Here is a 13,792-nt window from a genome sequence, read left to right as displayed (position 1 = left end):
GCGCCTGGATGCCATCTCCTCTCCTCTTTTCCCATCATACTTGGGACGCCATGGTTACAGGCCCATAACCCCAGCATTGACTGGTCTAGTGGAGAAGTCAAGTTCCTTTCTGACTACTGCCGGCAACACTGTCTTCATACCAGTCCTGCTGAGACTACCCGACTACTCTGTTTAGACGCTGAGTCCGAGTTACAACAGTTGGTCCCTGCACCCTACTGGGACTTTCTGGACGTTTTCAGTAAGAAAGGAGCAGAGACTCTACCTCCCCACAGGCCTTACGATTGCCCAATCGAGCTATTACCTGGAGCAGAAGTTCCCTTTGGGAGGATTTTCCCACTAACAGAGCAGGAGTTGGACACCTTAAAAATATATATCGATGAGAACCTGAAGAAGGGATTTATCCGTCCATCTACCTCTCCGGCCGGGGCTGGTATATTCTTCGTGGAGAAAAAGGACCATTCCTTACGTCCTTGTATTGATTATCGGGAGCTGAACAAAGTAACAATCAAGAATCGTTACCCTTTACCTTTAGTTCCTGAACTTTTCCAGAGACTGGGATCCGCAGTGATCTTTTCCAAGTTAGATCTCCGTGGTGCCTACAACTTGATCCGTATTCGTGAAGGAGATGAGTGGAAGACAGCTTTTCGCACCAGATTTGGACATTACGAATACCTTGTTATGCCCTTCGGCCTGTGCAACGCACCTGCTACATTCCAACACTTTGTTAATGACATTTTTCGTGACTTCTTGGATCTATATGTTATTGTCTACTTAGACGATATTTTGATCTTCTCCTCCTCAGTCTCAGATCATCACAGGCACGTCAGAAATGTGTTGGCTCGTCTCAGGCAGCATGGACTTTACGCTAAACCAGAAAAATGCCAGTTTGAACTTCAAAGCATCCAGTTTTTAGGCCTAATCATTTCCGTTGAAGGTATAAAAATGGATCCGCAGAAGGTATCAGCCATTCTGGAGTGGCCCGCTCCCTCCGATAAGAAAGGGGTTCAAAGGTTCATTGGCTTCTCGAACTTTTACAGGAAGTTCATTAGGGGCTTTTCTGCAATAATTGACCCATCACTGAAATAACCAAACAAGGGAACCGATTCCAGTGGTCCCCTAAGGCACAATCCGCCTTTGAAAAACTCAAGGAGCTGTTCACTTCTGCTTCAATCTTGAAACACCCGGATCCTGCCCTACCATTTGTCCTGGAAGTGGACGCTTCAGAGGTTGCAGTCGGAGCTGTTCTGTCCCAACAGCAAGGCCCAAAGACCCTTCTCTACCCAGTGGCCTTTTTCTCCCGCAAGCTCTCTTCTGCGGAGAGAAATTACGATGTGGGTGATCGGGAGCTTCTGGCCATCAAATCCGCCTTGGAGGAGTGGCGTTATTTACTGGAGGGTGCAGCATATCCTATCCTGGTCTATACGGACCATAAAAATCTGGAGTATCTCCGAACAGCCAAGAGACTGAAACCTCGGCAAACGAGGTGGGCCCTATTTTTCTCCAGATTTCAGTTCCATATAACATACAGACCTGGTTCCAAAAATACTAAGCCGGATGCTCTGTCCCGTATGTTCCCTGATTCCGGCAGACCTGTGCATCCGGACACCATCCTTCCATCTGGAAATTTTCTGTTACTCCAAGAAGATCTACTATCCCGCATAAAACAAGCCTCTGCAAATTGGACCCCAAGTTCCGGAGAGGAAGTGAGGACCCAGGATGGTCTTTTTTGGCACAAGGGTAAAATCGTGGTCCCTGAAGATTTGAGGGTGGCAGTGCTAGAGCTCTGTCATGATCACAAGATGGCTGGACATTTTGGTGTGCTAAAGACAACCGAATTAGTGCAGCGCACTTTTTGGTGGCCTCTGTTGGCAAACGATTGCAAGAACTATGTCGAATCTTGTACTACCTGTGCTCGAAGCAAAAATAGCCGAACTAGAGCCTGGGGTCTGCTAAAACCGTTACCCGTCCCGGAAAGACCGTGGAAGATGATATCAATGGATTTTATTGTAGAGCTTCCTCAGGCAGAAGGCTTCTCTACCATTTTTGTCGTTGTAGACAGGTTAACCAAGATGGCTCACTTTCTGCCTATGAAGGGCACGCCTTCGGCCATGGAGACAGCAAGGGTCTTCATTAAAGAAATCGTCAGGTTACACGGAGTCCCAGCAAATATTATATCGGATCGTGGTGTTCAGTTCACCTCTCGGTTCTGGAAGGCTCTCTGTGATTCCCTGGAAATCGAGCTGGCACTCTCCTCTGCTTACCATCCCCAGACTAATGGGCAGACGGAGAGGACTAATCAAACTCTGGAGCAATACCTCCACTGTTTTTCATCTTTCTCACAGGACGACTGGGTCTCTCTTCTGCCAATTGCGGAGTTCTCTTATAACAACTCTCTACATTTGGCCATTAAGCAAACACCCTTTTTTGCCAACTACGGCTTCCACCCGTCCTTCCTGCCCAGGTCTTTACCCGAATGTACGATCCCTGCAGTTTCTGACACTATGGACTTTTTTCTTTCTAACAACAAACTCTTGCAGGAAACCATGACCAAGACCCAAGAGTATAATAAGAGGATGTTTGACAGGAAGAGGCGGGGAGAGCTCATCCTGGAACCTGGCAACCAGGTTTGGTTGTCCACGACCAATGTAAGAATGGCCTGTCCTTCAAGGAAATTGGGTCCCAAATTCATGGGCCCGTTCTCAGTCAAGAAGAGAATTAACAATGTGGTCTATGAACTCAACTTACCCAGTACTCTGAAGATTCATCCGGTCTTCCACATCTCATTGTTGAAGCCTGTTATACCCAACACCTTTGCTGGCCGAAGTACTGACCCACCGGAGCCCATAATTGTTGATAACAAAGAAGAATTTGAAGTGGAGGCTATATTGGATTGTAGGAGGAGACGCAACCAGTTGCAGTATCTGATCAAATGGAGGGGGTACGGACCGGAGGATAACTCCTGGGAGCCAGAGGGCCACTTACATGCCAAAGAGCTTCTGAGGACTTTCAGGAGTACTCATGCCGCCAGATTGGCACAGTTGGACATCCGGAGGCTGCCCTTGAGGGGGGGCACTGTCAGAGAGCTCTCTTGGGCAGACACGCTGTTGGTGGGCATCGCGGTGCGTTGGCGCGCGTCGGCGTGCATGCGCATCTGGTGTTTGGCGCCAACCTGCCTATTTAGGCCGTCTGCACAGGGGGCTTGGTGCTGTCCGATCTTCAGCTCCCTGTGTCCCTGCACCTGCTTCCTGTTTCCTGTTTTCTGTTGAACCTGATCTCCTGACCATCGGCCTGTCTTTGATTCCTCCTTGCTTGCTGCCTGCCACTGATCCCGGACTGTCCTGACTACGAATCTGCCTGCTCCTTTGTACTACGCTGCCTGCCTGTTGCCGACCTCTGCCTGTGACCTGACCTGCCTGCTCCACTCCTGCTCTGCATCTGCTGCCTGTGCTTCAGTTACTGGAGATCTCCATAACCACCTTTACCGGGATCCTTCTGCAGCTAACCGCCAGGCTCTCATACCATTCTGTGCTCCCGTGCCTCCTGTCCATACTACCAGGGGCCGGGAACCAGATACATAAGGGAGGCCTTCCCCTGCTACATCGGGCTCGCCTGTCTGCTACGTGGAAGTCTGACAGTTTGTCAAATTGTATGTAGCTGCTTTTCCTAGTCACCAGTTAGCGCAGTGTCTGATTTGATATTTTCCCGTGTGTATGTTAGCCTGTCCGACAGAAACCAGCAGCCGGCTGACTCTGGATCGATGCTCTTAGCCAATGGCAAAGAGTGCTGATCTGAGTGTTCTGGCGCGGGGGGGGGGAGTGGGGCCACCTCCCTGTCAGAACACAACAGCTCAATGGGGGAGATCGCTGTACTAACCTTGCTTGATTGCTGGGAACAATGTAACTGATAAGAGTGCAGCACAGGAAATATCAGATGACAAGATTTATTGGAGCATCAACAGGTATTTTTTTCATCTAACAAAAATAACAAAATGCTTTAAATGAAATATTTAGCAGACCAAAGGGGAGAAGAGAAGACATGTTCTTTGTTAGACTGCATGACCAGGCTAAATGGGGGCTGGAAAAATATTTTTATAAGAATGTTGGAGTAGGCTTATTTCCATGATCTGCTAATAAGCCATATTATAAATAAAGAACCTTGTACTGGAATATTTTCAGTGCTAAAATAAAATATGAAAGCCGGAAAGTATGCTATTCTCCTGACACATCTGGAATTTTATACTACGTAAGAAAATACTATACATAGTTGTACTAAATACAGCCACTGAGTAATTTGGTTAAATGAATTAGTATAGCTAATTATACCTTTGACGTGGAAAGCAGAATTTGTTAAAATATAAAAAGCTCTAGTTAAGTATATTGTGAATGTATGTAAAAAGTAAACAAGAAATTTTAGATTTTTGTAAAAATTATAGTGATATTTAAGAACCAGAATAAACAACTGGAGTAATGTTGGTTTAAACCTTGCTAGAAAAAAGTAAAGAAGAAAACTTGATCAAGATTTTAGTTTAGTTTTTTTAGTTCTTTTTTATCTAAGGATTAATGTGATACAGAAAGTGAATACACTAAATAACAGGTAAAGGTAAAACTCAAGAACATATGTTGGACCTTGTGTAACATGTTATTTTCCTTTCAGTTCCGATAGGAGCTGGCTAGTGGACCTTGGGGGATTAAAACTAGATGGGTTCCATTGGGATATGTTTAGCAGTAAGAGTGCACTTTCACAGCTGTAAGAGATGGATGATCTTCCTTTAAGGAGTTGATAGAATAGAAGTAGTTATCAATTTGGAACAACATTTGAAATGGACAGTCCTACTTGTGTTGGATTTGTGCTTTTTGTAGGATGGTGGTAAATAGGCATTTTTGCTCAGAGGGAGACATTATGAGACAATCAGCAAAAATTGGTACTGCCTGGTTATGCCTTTAGAATTTGCAGCAGCTGCCAGGATTCAGTCTGTTGCTTCTGGGCATTGTTGCTTTAATATAATATATCTTGTTAGGTCAGAATTTCCAGTTTATATCAGGCTCTATGGATTATATAAATTCTGACCTGAGCTGGAACTGCATTGAGAGGGTTCCAGCACTCACCTTTGCTTGTAAGGGGCAGGTAGTTGCTAACTGCGTCAGCTGAAATTGTAAAGTGGTAAACTGAACCCTTTAACAATCACCCACATTTAAGCAAGGCTTGGTCTAAATGATGTAGACCAATGCTTGGTTACATTGGGGGTTTCGTTTAGCAGGATACAGTTAACAACTTACCTGCCTTTTACCAAGCCTGGATATATTGTAGATCTATCTTCTTGACACCTAATGAGGGATAATTAAGGGTTGATCCCACAACTGACTCACCCGTTTGACTGGGCCTGGCCAATCAATGTATTTTTTAAGGTAATTCCACTTAACATTTCACCTAATTTAGACAGAGTAAGGAGACCCATAGACATGAGGTGACCAGCTAATGCGGAATTCCACTCAAAAAGTTTTTCTAGTTTTGGCTAAATTGGGTGAGGGTCAGGTTTTTATCACTGTGCATGTGCCAATTAGACAGGAATGGAACATCCCAAATGTTAGGGAAAAAACTGCCTTTGACAGCTATTACTGGAAGAGGTGTATCAATTGTGAGATTTCTCCTCACCTTTTGTTCCAGTGGCAACTGCAAAATGTGAGCTTTATCTTAATTTCCTGTCTTGGTGAAAATAGTCACTATGACAAATGAGAGAGTGGCTCTGCAAATATGGACAGCACAGACTGCAATAAAACCTGACAAAGTTCCCTATCCTTCCCTAGTATACCTAAACTAGAAAGTGGATTAATCTAATCCAGTTGATAACAAATGGATTGGGAATGATCTTATATCTGCAGATTACTCCAGACCTATGTAACCATCTTGAAGTCAATCTTTTTTTTGGAGGAAAAATCGGTTAGCTTATATCAGTTCCCAGCTGATTGCTGTTGTCTTTGAGATATGGTTGATGCCAGAGGTGTCTCTACAGTACATAAATATATACAATGTGCCATGGGGAGTTTACTTGTTTTTGCCACAACTGCTGTACATGACTAACCTAAAGTGGACATGTTTTGAATAATTTTAATCTATAAATACTGCAAACCAATGCTATAACCAAAGTTTTAATTGGTGATAAACTACAGTGACTACAGGCATACCCCACTTTTAAGTACACAATGTACACAATGGGGTTTATTTACTAAAGCTGGAAAGTGCAAAATCCGGCTCACTTCTGCATAGAAACCAATGAACTTCCAGGTTTTATTACCAAAGCTTAATTGAACAGGCTGGGGTTAGAAGCTCATTGGTTTCTATGCAAAAGTGAGTCTGATTTTTCACTTTCCAGCTTTAGTAAATAAACCCCATTGTGTACTTAAAAGTGGGGTATGCCTGTATATGCTAGGCCAGAACAATCAGAATTCAGTTTATTTTGATCATATCTGTTAAAAATTGAAATGTACTTGGTTGTTATGGGCTCCCACCTTTTGCATATGTATCAAACTGTGCACTGACTAAATATTCAGTATGTTGTAGTATTTTATAATTTTTAATGTTAACCCCAATCCATCCACTAGGTCATGCTCCCCACTGCATGTGGCACATGGTTCTTCCCATTGTTCTGTAGATGTGGATGGAGAAACTCTGTGCTCTGTGACATGTGACAAGGGCCATGTTCTTCACTCGGTCAGTAAGACAGGATCTAAAGTCTTACAGGTAAGGCTCCAGTTATTAATCTTCTATGTTGAAAAGGTACAGGGTGCTGTAAGTGATTCTATTCTTGCTTAAAACTTTTCTAAGGTGACAACAGTGTTGTAGTGCAGGCACCTGTGTTACTCAACAAAACTGAGCTCTGGGCATAAAATCTTTTATCCAAATATATTCTTCAATAGCCACAAAGGAAATACATTCACTTTGCATGCACCAAATGCTTTTAAACTCTGCTGCCCATAGCCTGTACAAAGAGCAGAGATGTGGGAGGAACCCAGAAACTCCGCTCAATACAAGCTGTTTGCAGAAAACTACAAGAGGGGGTGGAGTCAAGACCAGTCACCCTGCACAAGGAGAGAGAGAGCAGCAGTGACCGTTTTTTTTTTACAGGAAACTCCTCCACTAAGAGAAAGTTTCTCACTGGATAACTGCACAGATCTGGAAAAAATACAAAAGGCACATCAGATATTTAGACAATATTTGCTTATGTCTGAGTTGAACTTGAAGTTCACTTGGGTATGATTGAATGCATAAGCAATATCTCTGCTGAGCCTTTGATTGTGGATCCAAATATCAATGTGTCATTGAGGAAGACTCCCTTAACTTGGAGCCCCAGAGACTCAGTAGGAAGTGAGAGAAAATATCTCCTAAATGAAACCCCCTCCTAGACAGTTGTCACTGAAAGAGGCGTCCCTATTGGGGAATTTCATTCTCACTTCCTGTTCCAGGGACAACCTTAAAAAACCTTAAAGTTCCTATTACTCTCTATGTCGATGACAATGGTCACCAGAACAATCGGGAATAGTCACTTCCCGGAGGCACAGACAGCAATAAAAACACTTCCTGACTAGAAAGAAAAGAAAAAAAATGGGTTTTGATACATTTTACACTTGACTATATATAACCTGTTACATCAGTAGAGTAGTACACTTTCCTTATGTAAAGCACTATTTAAATATGATATACTGAGCCATTAGAACACACTTTTGGAACAGTAGTTTAGACAGCATTTGCCAGGATTTATAACATCCCACCAAGTTTTTAAAAATGTAATTTGTCAACTTTCTTTATTATTTGTCTTTAATAATTACTATGCTCTTTTCGAATTTATTTCAGGATGCAGTGCTTAAATGTTCTTTTGGAAAATGGAATTTGATGGTAACTTGTGAACGTCTGGATTGTGGAGTCCCCCCTTCATCACTTGTATTTCATGCAAGTTTTTCTTGTCCTGAAGGTACAGGCATGGGGAAACAATGCTTTTTTTCCTGCCTGCCTCCTGCAAAATTCCAAGGTAAGTAATTCAGAGCAACACTGGGGCTGATTCGTGAAAGCTGGAGATAAAAAAAATTTGAACAAAAGCAACTGTTGTTCACTTGTCCAGATGATTTATATTATGTGCTCGTCAACAGAAAACTTCATGTGGTGCACTACATCTACAGCCATGGTCGAAATTTCTAAAAATGACACAAATATTAATTTTCACAAAGTCTGCTGCTTCAGTGTTTTTAGATCTTTTTGATAGATGCTACTATGGTATACTGAAGTATAATTAGCATTTCATAAGTGTCAAAAAATGTTATTGACAATTACATTATATTTATGCAAAGAGTCAACATTTGCAGTGTTTTTTTTTTTTGCTTTTTCAAGACCTCTGCAATTTGCCCTGGCATGCTGTTAATCAACTTCTGGGCCACATCCTGACTGATGGCAACCCATTCTTGCATAATCAATGCTTGGAGTTTATCAGAATGTGTGGGGGGTTTTTGTTCACCTGCCTCTTGAGGATTAGCCACACGTTTTCAATGGGATTAAGGTCTGGGGAGTTTCCTAGCCATGGACTCAAAATGTCATTATTTTATTCCCCAAGTCACTTAGTTATCACTTTTGCCTTATGGCAAGGTGCTCCATCATGCTGGAAAAGGCATTGTCTGTCACCGAACTGTTGTTGGATGGTTGGGAGAAGTTGCTCCTGGAGGATGTTTTTGTACGATTGTTTATTCATGGCTGGGTTCTTAGGCAAAATTGTGAGTGAGCCCACTCCCTTGGCTGAGAAGCAACCCCACACATGAATGGCCTTGGGATGCTTTACTGTTGGCATAACACAGAATTGATGGTAGCAATCCAGGGAAAAGATTTTTTACAGATTGGAATTTGGGATTCATCATAGAGAATGACTTTACCCCAGTTCTCAGCAGTCCAATCCCTGTACCTTTTGCAGAATATCAGTCTGTCCCTGATGTTTTTCCTGGGAGAAGTGGCTCTAATTGGCTTCAAAAAGGGACCCAGTTGTGCGACAAAAGCAAATTACTTCCACCATCCACCACCATCGTCCAAAAGTCTTCCCCTCACTGTGTGTGCAGATGTACTTGCACCTGCCTGCTGCCATTCTTGAGCAAGCTCTGCACTGGTGGTTCCCCCATCACGCAGCTCAATCAACTGTAGGAGACAGTCCTGGTGCTTGCTGGACTTTCTTGGGCACCCTGAAGCCTTCTTCACAAATGCAGTGGAAATGTTTTTTTTATGGGATTAAGTTCATTTTCATGGCATAGAGGGACTTTGCAATTAGTTTCAATTCATCTGATCACTCTTCATAACATTCTGGAGTATATGCAAATTGCCATCATAAAAACTGAAGGCAGCAGACTTTGTGAAAATGAATATTTGTGTCATTCTCAAAACTCTTGGCCATGGCTTTATCATACCCACAACCAGTGGCCGCCCCACTAATCCATGCGTCTGGCCAGTAATCTACATGCAGGGTGCTGAACGAGTAGATTTCAATGGGTTTTCTTTTTTGGACGCAAATGATTAGAGCCTGAGGCTCTATTTGACTTAAAAAAAGGGACCCAGTTGTGCACCAAAAGCAAATTAAAATTTGCTATTGTCTTTCCGATGTTCTTCCTGGCCAATCAGGTAATTGGTCTTATAACCTGATTGGTCGAGAGGAGAAGTGACCGTATTGGCCGCCGAGGAGACGCAGGGGAAGCTGCCGGGAAGATGCTGAGGAGGAGGAGACGCAGGAAGGAGCCGAAGCTGCCTGTGACCTAAATGGGGTAAGTGTGGGGCTGGTGGGTGGATGAGCGAGCGATGGGGGGGTGTGGGGGAATGGAGAAACAGGGGGGTGGGGGGATCAACCGGCCTAGATACTGCCGGTGTGGGGTGGCTTTTTTTTTGTTTTCCGCACCCCTCAAAAAATGGAGCAAGAGCTGCCACTGCCCACAACACACAAGAAGCAAAACCAGGGTGGACCTGTATTTATAACATTCAATACATTCATCTCTATCTGCTTTGGTAGTGGAAAGTGGAAAACTGTATTAATTTAAAGTGAAGCTGTTGGCTAGAAAAAACCTAATACACGAACCCCATTTAGCCTGGTTTTAGCTTCTTAATAAGGGCTTGACTTTCCTGACTTTAAGCCTGAGTCCCACCTCCTGTCCTAAGCTCTGCCCAGCCTTTGTTTCCTTGTCCAGTGAGGGAAACTTAATGCAATGAAGGGATGGTTTACACCAGATGCTTTCCAATGCATTGTTAAATTGCATCCAGAACACATGCACAGTATTTGCCATCATTCCAATTGCCTTAGTGCACACCAATGTGGTCAGCCCAATTTTTTCAACAAGAGTACGACATGCTGCATTTTTTTGTTTAGAGCTCATGAAAATGCACATAAATGCACTGGAATGCATCTTGCCCTAATGAAAATTAAGATTTTTCAAGTGTCAAAATAAAAAAGAGGGGAAAAAATGCATCGAACTTTTATTAGACTAGTGTACAGTGGGTAGGTGTGGCATTGCTCCTAGCCAGGACCTATTGTAACCTTGAAGTTGGACATATCGAGCTGTCTGTAACTAAATTAAATCATGAACAGAGGAGAGCACATGTGAGTGTCTGGTAAAAGCAGACTCTTTTAGTGCTTGCTCAATGTTATTTCAATAACATTTATCCTTTTAAAGAGGAAGTAAACCCTGGTGGATTTTACTTCCTCTATATTTCCCTGCAAAGGTAAAGCATAATGGGCTACTATGCATCGCATAGTAGCCCATTATGTGTCATTTACCTGACACCAAAGCCCGTGATGTCTCCGTTGTCCCCACGAGCAGGGAGCGTCCATCTTTACCCCTCTTACTTTCAATAAAAATTCTCTTCAATTATGTATTCGTAACTCAAAAAAGTTTCTTCTATTGCTGTCAGCCTCCTCCAAATCTCCAAATTCCCTTTCTTTGCTGCTGTGATCCAACTTCCTGTTAGAGGGTGGCTACATTTGTTCTACAGGGTCCCAACTTAGGAATGTAGCCAACCTCTCTTGCTCACTCCTGAGAAGGACTATGAACTACAGACTGTGGGATAGGGATGAGCCGAACACCCCCCTGTTCGGTTCGCACCAGAACATGCGAACAGGAAAAAAATTCGTTCGAACACGCGAACACCGTTAAAGTCTATGGGACACGAACATGAATAATCAAAAGTGCTAATTTTAAAGGCTAATATGCAAGTTATTGTCAATAAAAGTGTTTGGGGACCTGGGTCCTGCCCCAGGGGACATGGATCAATGCAAAAAAAAGTTTTAAAAACGGCCGTTTTTTCAGGAGCAGTGATTTTAAAAATGCTTAAAGTCAAACAATAAAAGTGTAATATCCCTTTAAATTTCATACCTGGGGGGTGTCTATAGTATGCCTGTAAAGGGGCGCATGTTTCCCGTGTTTAGAACAGTCTGACAGCAAAATGACATTTTGAAGGAAAAAACTCATTTAAAACTACCGCGGCTATTGCATTGCCGACAATACACATAGAAGTTCATTGATAAAAACGGCATGGGAATTCCCCACAGGGCAACCCCGAACCAAAATTAAAAAAAAAAAATGATGTGGGGGTCCCCCTAAATTCCATACAAGGCCCTTCAGGTCTGGTATGGATATTAAGGGGAACCCCAGCCAAAATTTAAAAAAAAAATTGACGTGGGGTTCCCCCTAAATTCCATACCAGACCCTTCAGGTCTGGTATGGATTTTAAGGGGAACCCCGCGCCAAAAAAAAAAAAAAAAAACGGCGTGGGGTCCCCCTAAAAATCCATACCAGACCCTTATCCGAGCACGCAACCTGGCAGGCCGCAGGAAAAGAGGGGGGGACGAGAGTGCGGCCCCCCCCCCTCCTGAACCGTACCAGGCCACATGCCCTCAACATTGGGAGGGTGCTTTGGGGTAGCCCCCCAAAGCACCTTGTCCCCATGTTGATGAAGACAAGGGCCTCATCCTCACAACCGTGGCCGGTGGTTGTGGGGGTCTGCGGGCGGGGGGCTTATCGGAATCTGGAAGCCCCCTTTACCAAGGGGACCCCCAGATCCCGGCCCCCCCCCTGTGTGAAATGGTAAGGGGTTACTTACCCCTACCATTTCACTAAAAAACTGTCAAAAATGTTAAAAATGACAAGAGACAGTTTTTGACAATTCCTTTATTTAAATGCTTCTTCTTTCTTCCTTCATCTTCTTCTTCTTCTGGTTCTTCTGGCTCTTCTGGTTCTTCCTCCGGCGTTCTCGTCCAGCATCTCCTCCGCGGCGTCTTCTATCTTCTTCTCCTCGGGCCGCTCCGCACCCATGGCATGAGGGGAGGCTCCCGCTCTTCTCTTCATCTTCTTCTTCATCTTCATCTTCTTCTTCATCTTCTTCTTCTTCTTCTCTTCTTCATCTCTTCTTCCTTCTTCATTTCTTCTGCGGGCCGCTCCGCATCCATGCATGGAGGGAGGCTCCCGCTGTGTGACGGCGTCTCTTCGTCTGACGGTTCTTAAATAACGGGGGGCGGGGCCACCCGGTGACCCCGCCCCCCTCTGACGCACGGGACATGACGGGACTTCCCTGTGGCATTCCCCGTGACGTCACAGGGAAGTCCCGTCAATTCACCGTGCGTCAGAGGGGGGGGCGGGGTCACCGGATGGCCCCGCCCCCCGTTATTTAAGAACCGTCAGACGAAGAGACGCCGTCACACAGCGGGAGCCTCCCTCCATGCATGGATGCGGAGTGGCCCGCAGAAGAAATGAAGAAGGAAGAAGAGATGAAGAAGAGAAGAAGAAGAAGAAGATGAAGAAGAAGATGAAGATGAAGAAGAAGATGAAGAGAAGAGCGGGAGCCTCCCCCCCATGCCATGGGTGCGGAGCGGCCCGAGGAGAAGAAGATAGAAGACGCCGCGGAGGAGATGCTGGACGAGAACGCCGGAGGAAGAACCAGAAGAGCCAGAAGAACCAGAAGAAGAAGAAGATGAAGGAAGAAAGAAGAAGCATTTAAATAAAGGAATTGTCAAAAACTGTCTCTTGTCATTTTTAACATTTTTGACAGTTTTTTAGTGAAATGGTAGGGGTAAGTAACCCCTTACCATTTCACACAGGGGGGGGGCCGGGATCTGGGGGTCCCCTTGGTAAAGGGGGCTTCCAGATTCCGATAAGCCCCCCGCCCGCAGACCCCCACAACCACCGGCCACGGTTGTGGGGATGAGGCCCTTGTCTTCATCAACATGGGGACAAGGTGCTTTGGGGGGCTACCCCAAAGCACCCTCCCAATGTTGAGGGCATGTGGCCTGGTACGGTTCAGGAGGGGGGGGGGGGCCGCACTCTCGTCCCCCCCTCTTTTCCTGCGGCCTGCCAGGTTGCGTGCTCGGATAAGGGTCTGGTATGGATTTTTAGGGGGACCCCACGCCGTTTTTTTTTTTTTTTTTTGGCGCGGGGTTCCCCTTAAAATCCATACCAGACCTGAAGGGTCTGGTATGGAATTTAGGGGGAACCCCACGTCAATTTTTTTTTTAAATTTTGGCTGGGGTTCCCCTTAATATCCATACCAGACCCGAAGGGCCTTGTATGGAATTTAGGGGGACCCCCACATCATTTTTTTTTTTTAATTTTGGTTCGGGGTTGCCCTGTGGGGAATTCCCATGCCGTTTTTATCAATGAACTTCTATGTGTATTGTCGGCAATGCAATAGCCGCGGTAGTTTTAAATGAGTTTTTTCCTTCAAAATGTCATTTTGCTGTCAGACTGTTCTAAACACGGGAAACATGCGCCCCTTTACAGGCATACTA

General features: G+C 44.6%; 1 protein-coding gene across 1 annotated transcript in view; it reads left to right on the top strand.

The window, feature by feature from the left end:
• The window catches only part of PAPPA2 (pappalysin 2), a 440,517-nt gene that overhangs the window by 276,895 nt on the left and 149,830 nt on the right, over positions 1-13,792 (top strand). Inside the window, exons 14-15 of the mRNA XM_073593407.1 lie at positions 6,600-6,738; positions 7,849-8,023. Of these exons, the coding sequence (XP_073449508.1) occupies positions 6,600-6,738; positions 7,849-8,023 (314 nt within the window). The remainder of the gene's footprint in view (positions 1-6,599; positions 6,739-7,848; positions 8,024-13,792) is intronic.

Source organism: Aquarana catesbeiana, linkage group LG07, assembly GCF_042186555.1.
Source record: "Aquarana catesbeiana isolate 2022-GZ linkage group LG07, ASM4218655v1, whole genome shotgun sequence".
In the NCBI taxonomy this organism is placed as follows: domain Eukaryota; kingdom Metazoa; phylum Chordata; class Amphibia; order Anura; family Ranidae; genus Aquarana; species Aquarana catesbeiana.
This window is presented reverse-complemented; position numbering and strand designations above follow the sequence as displayed.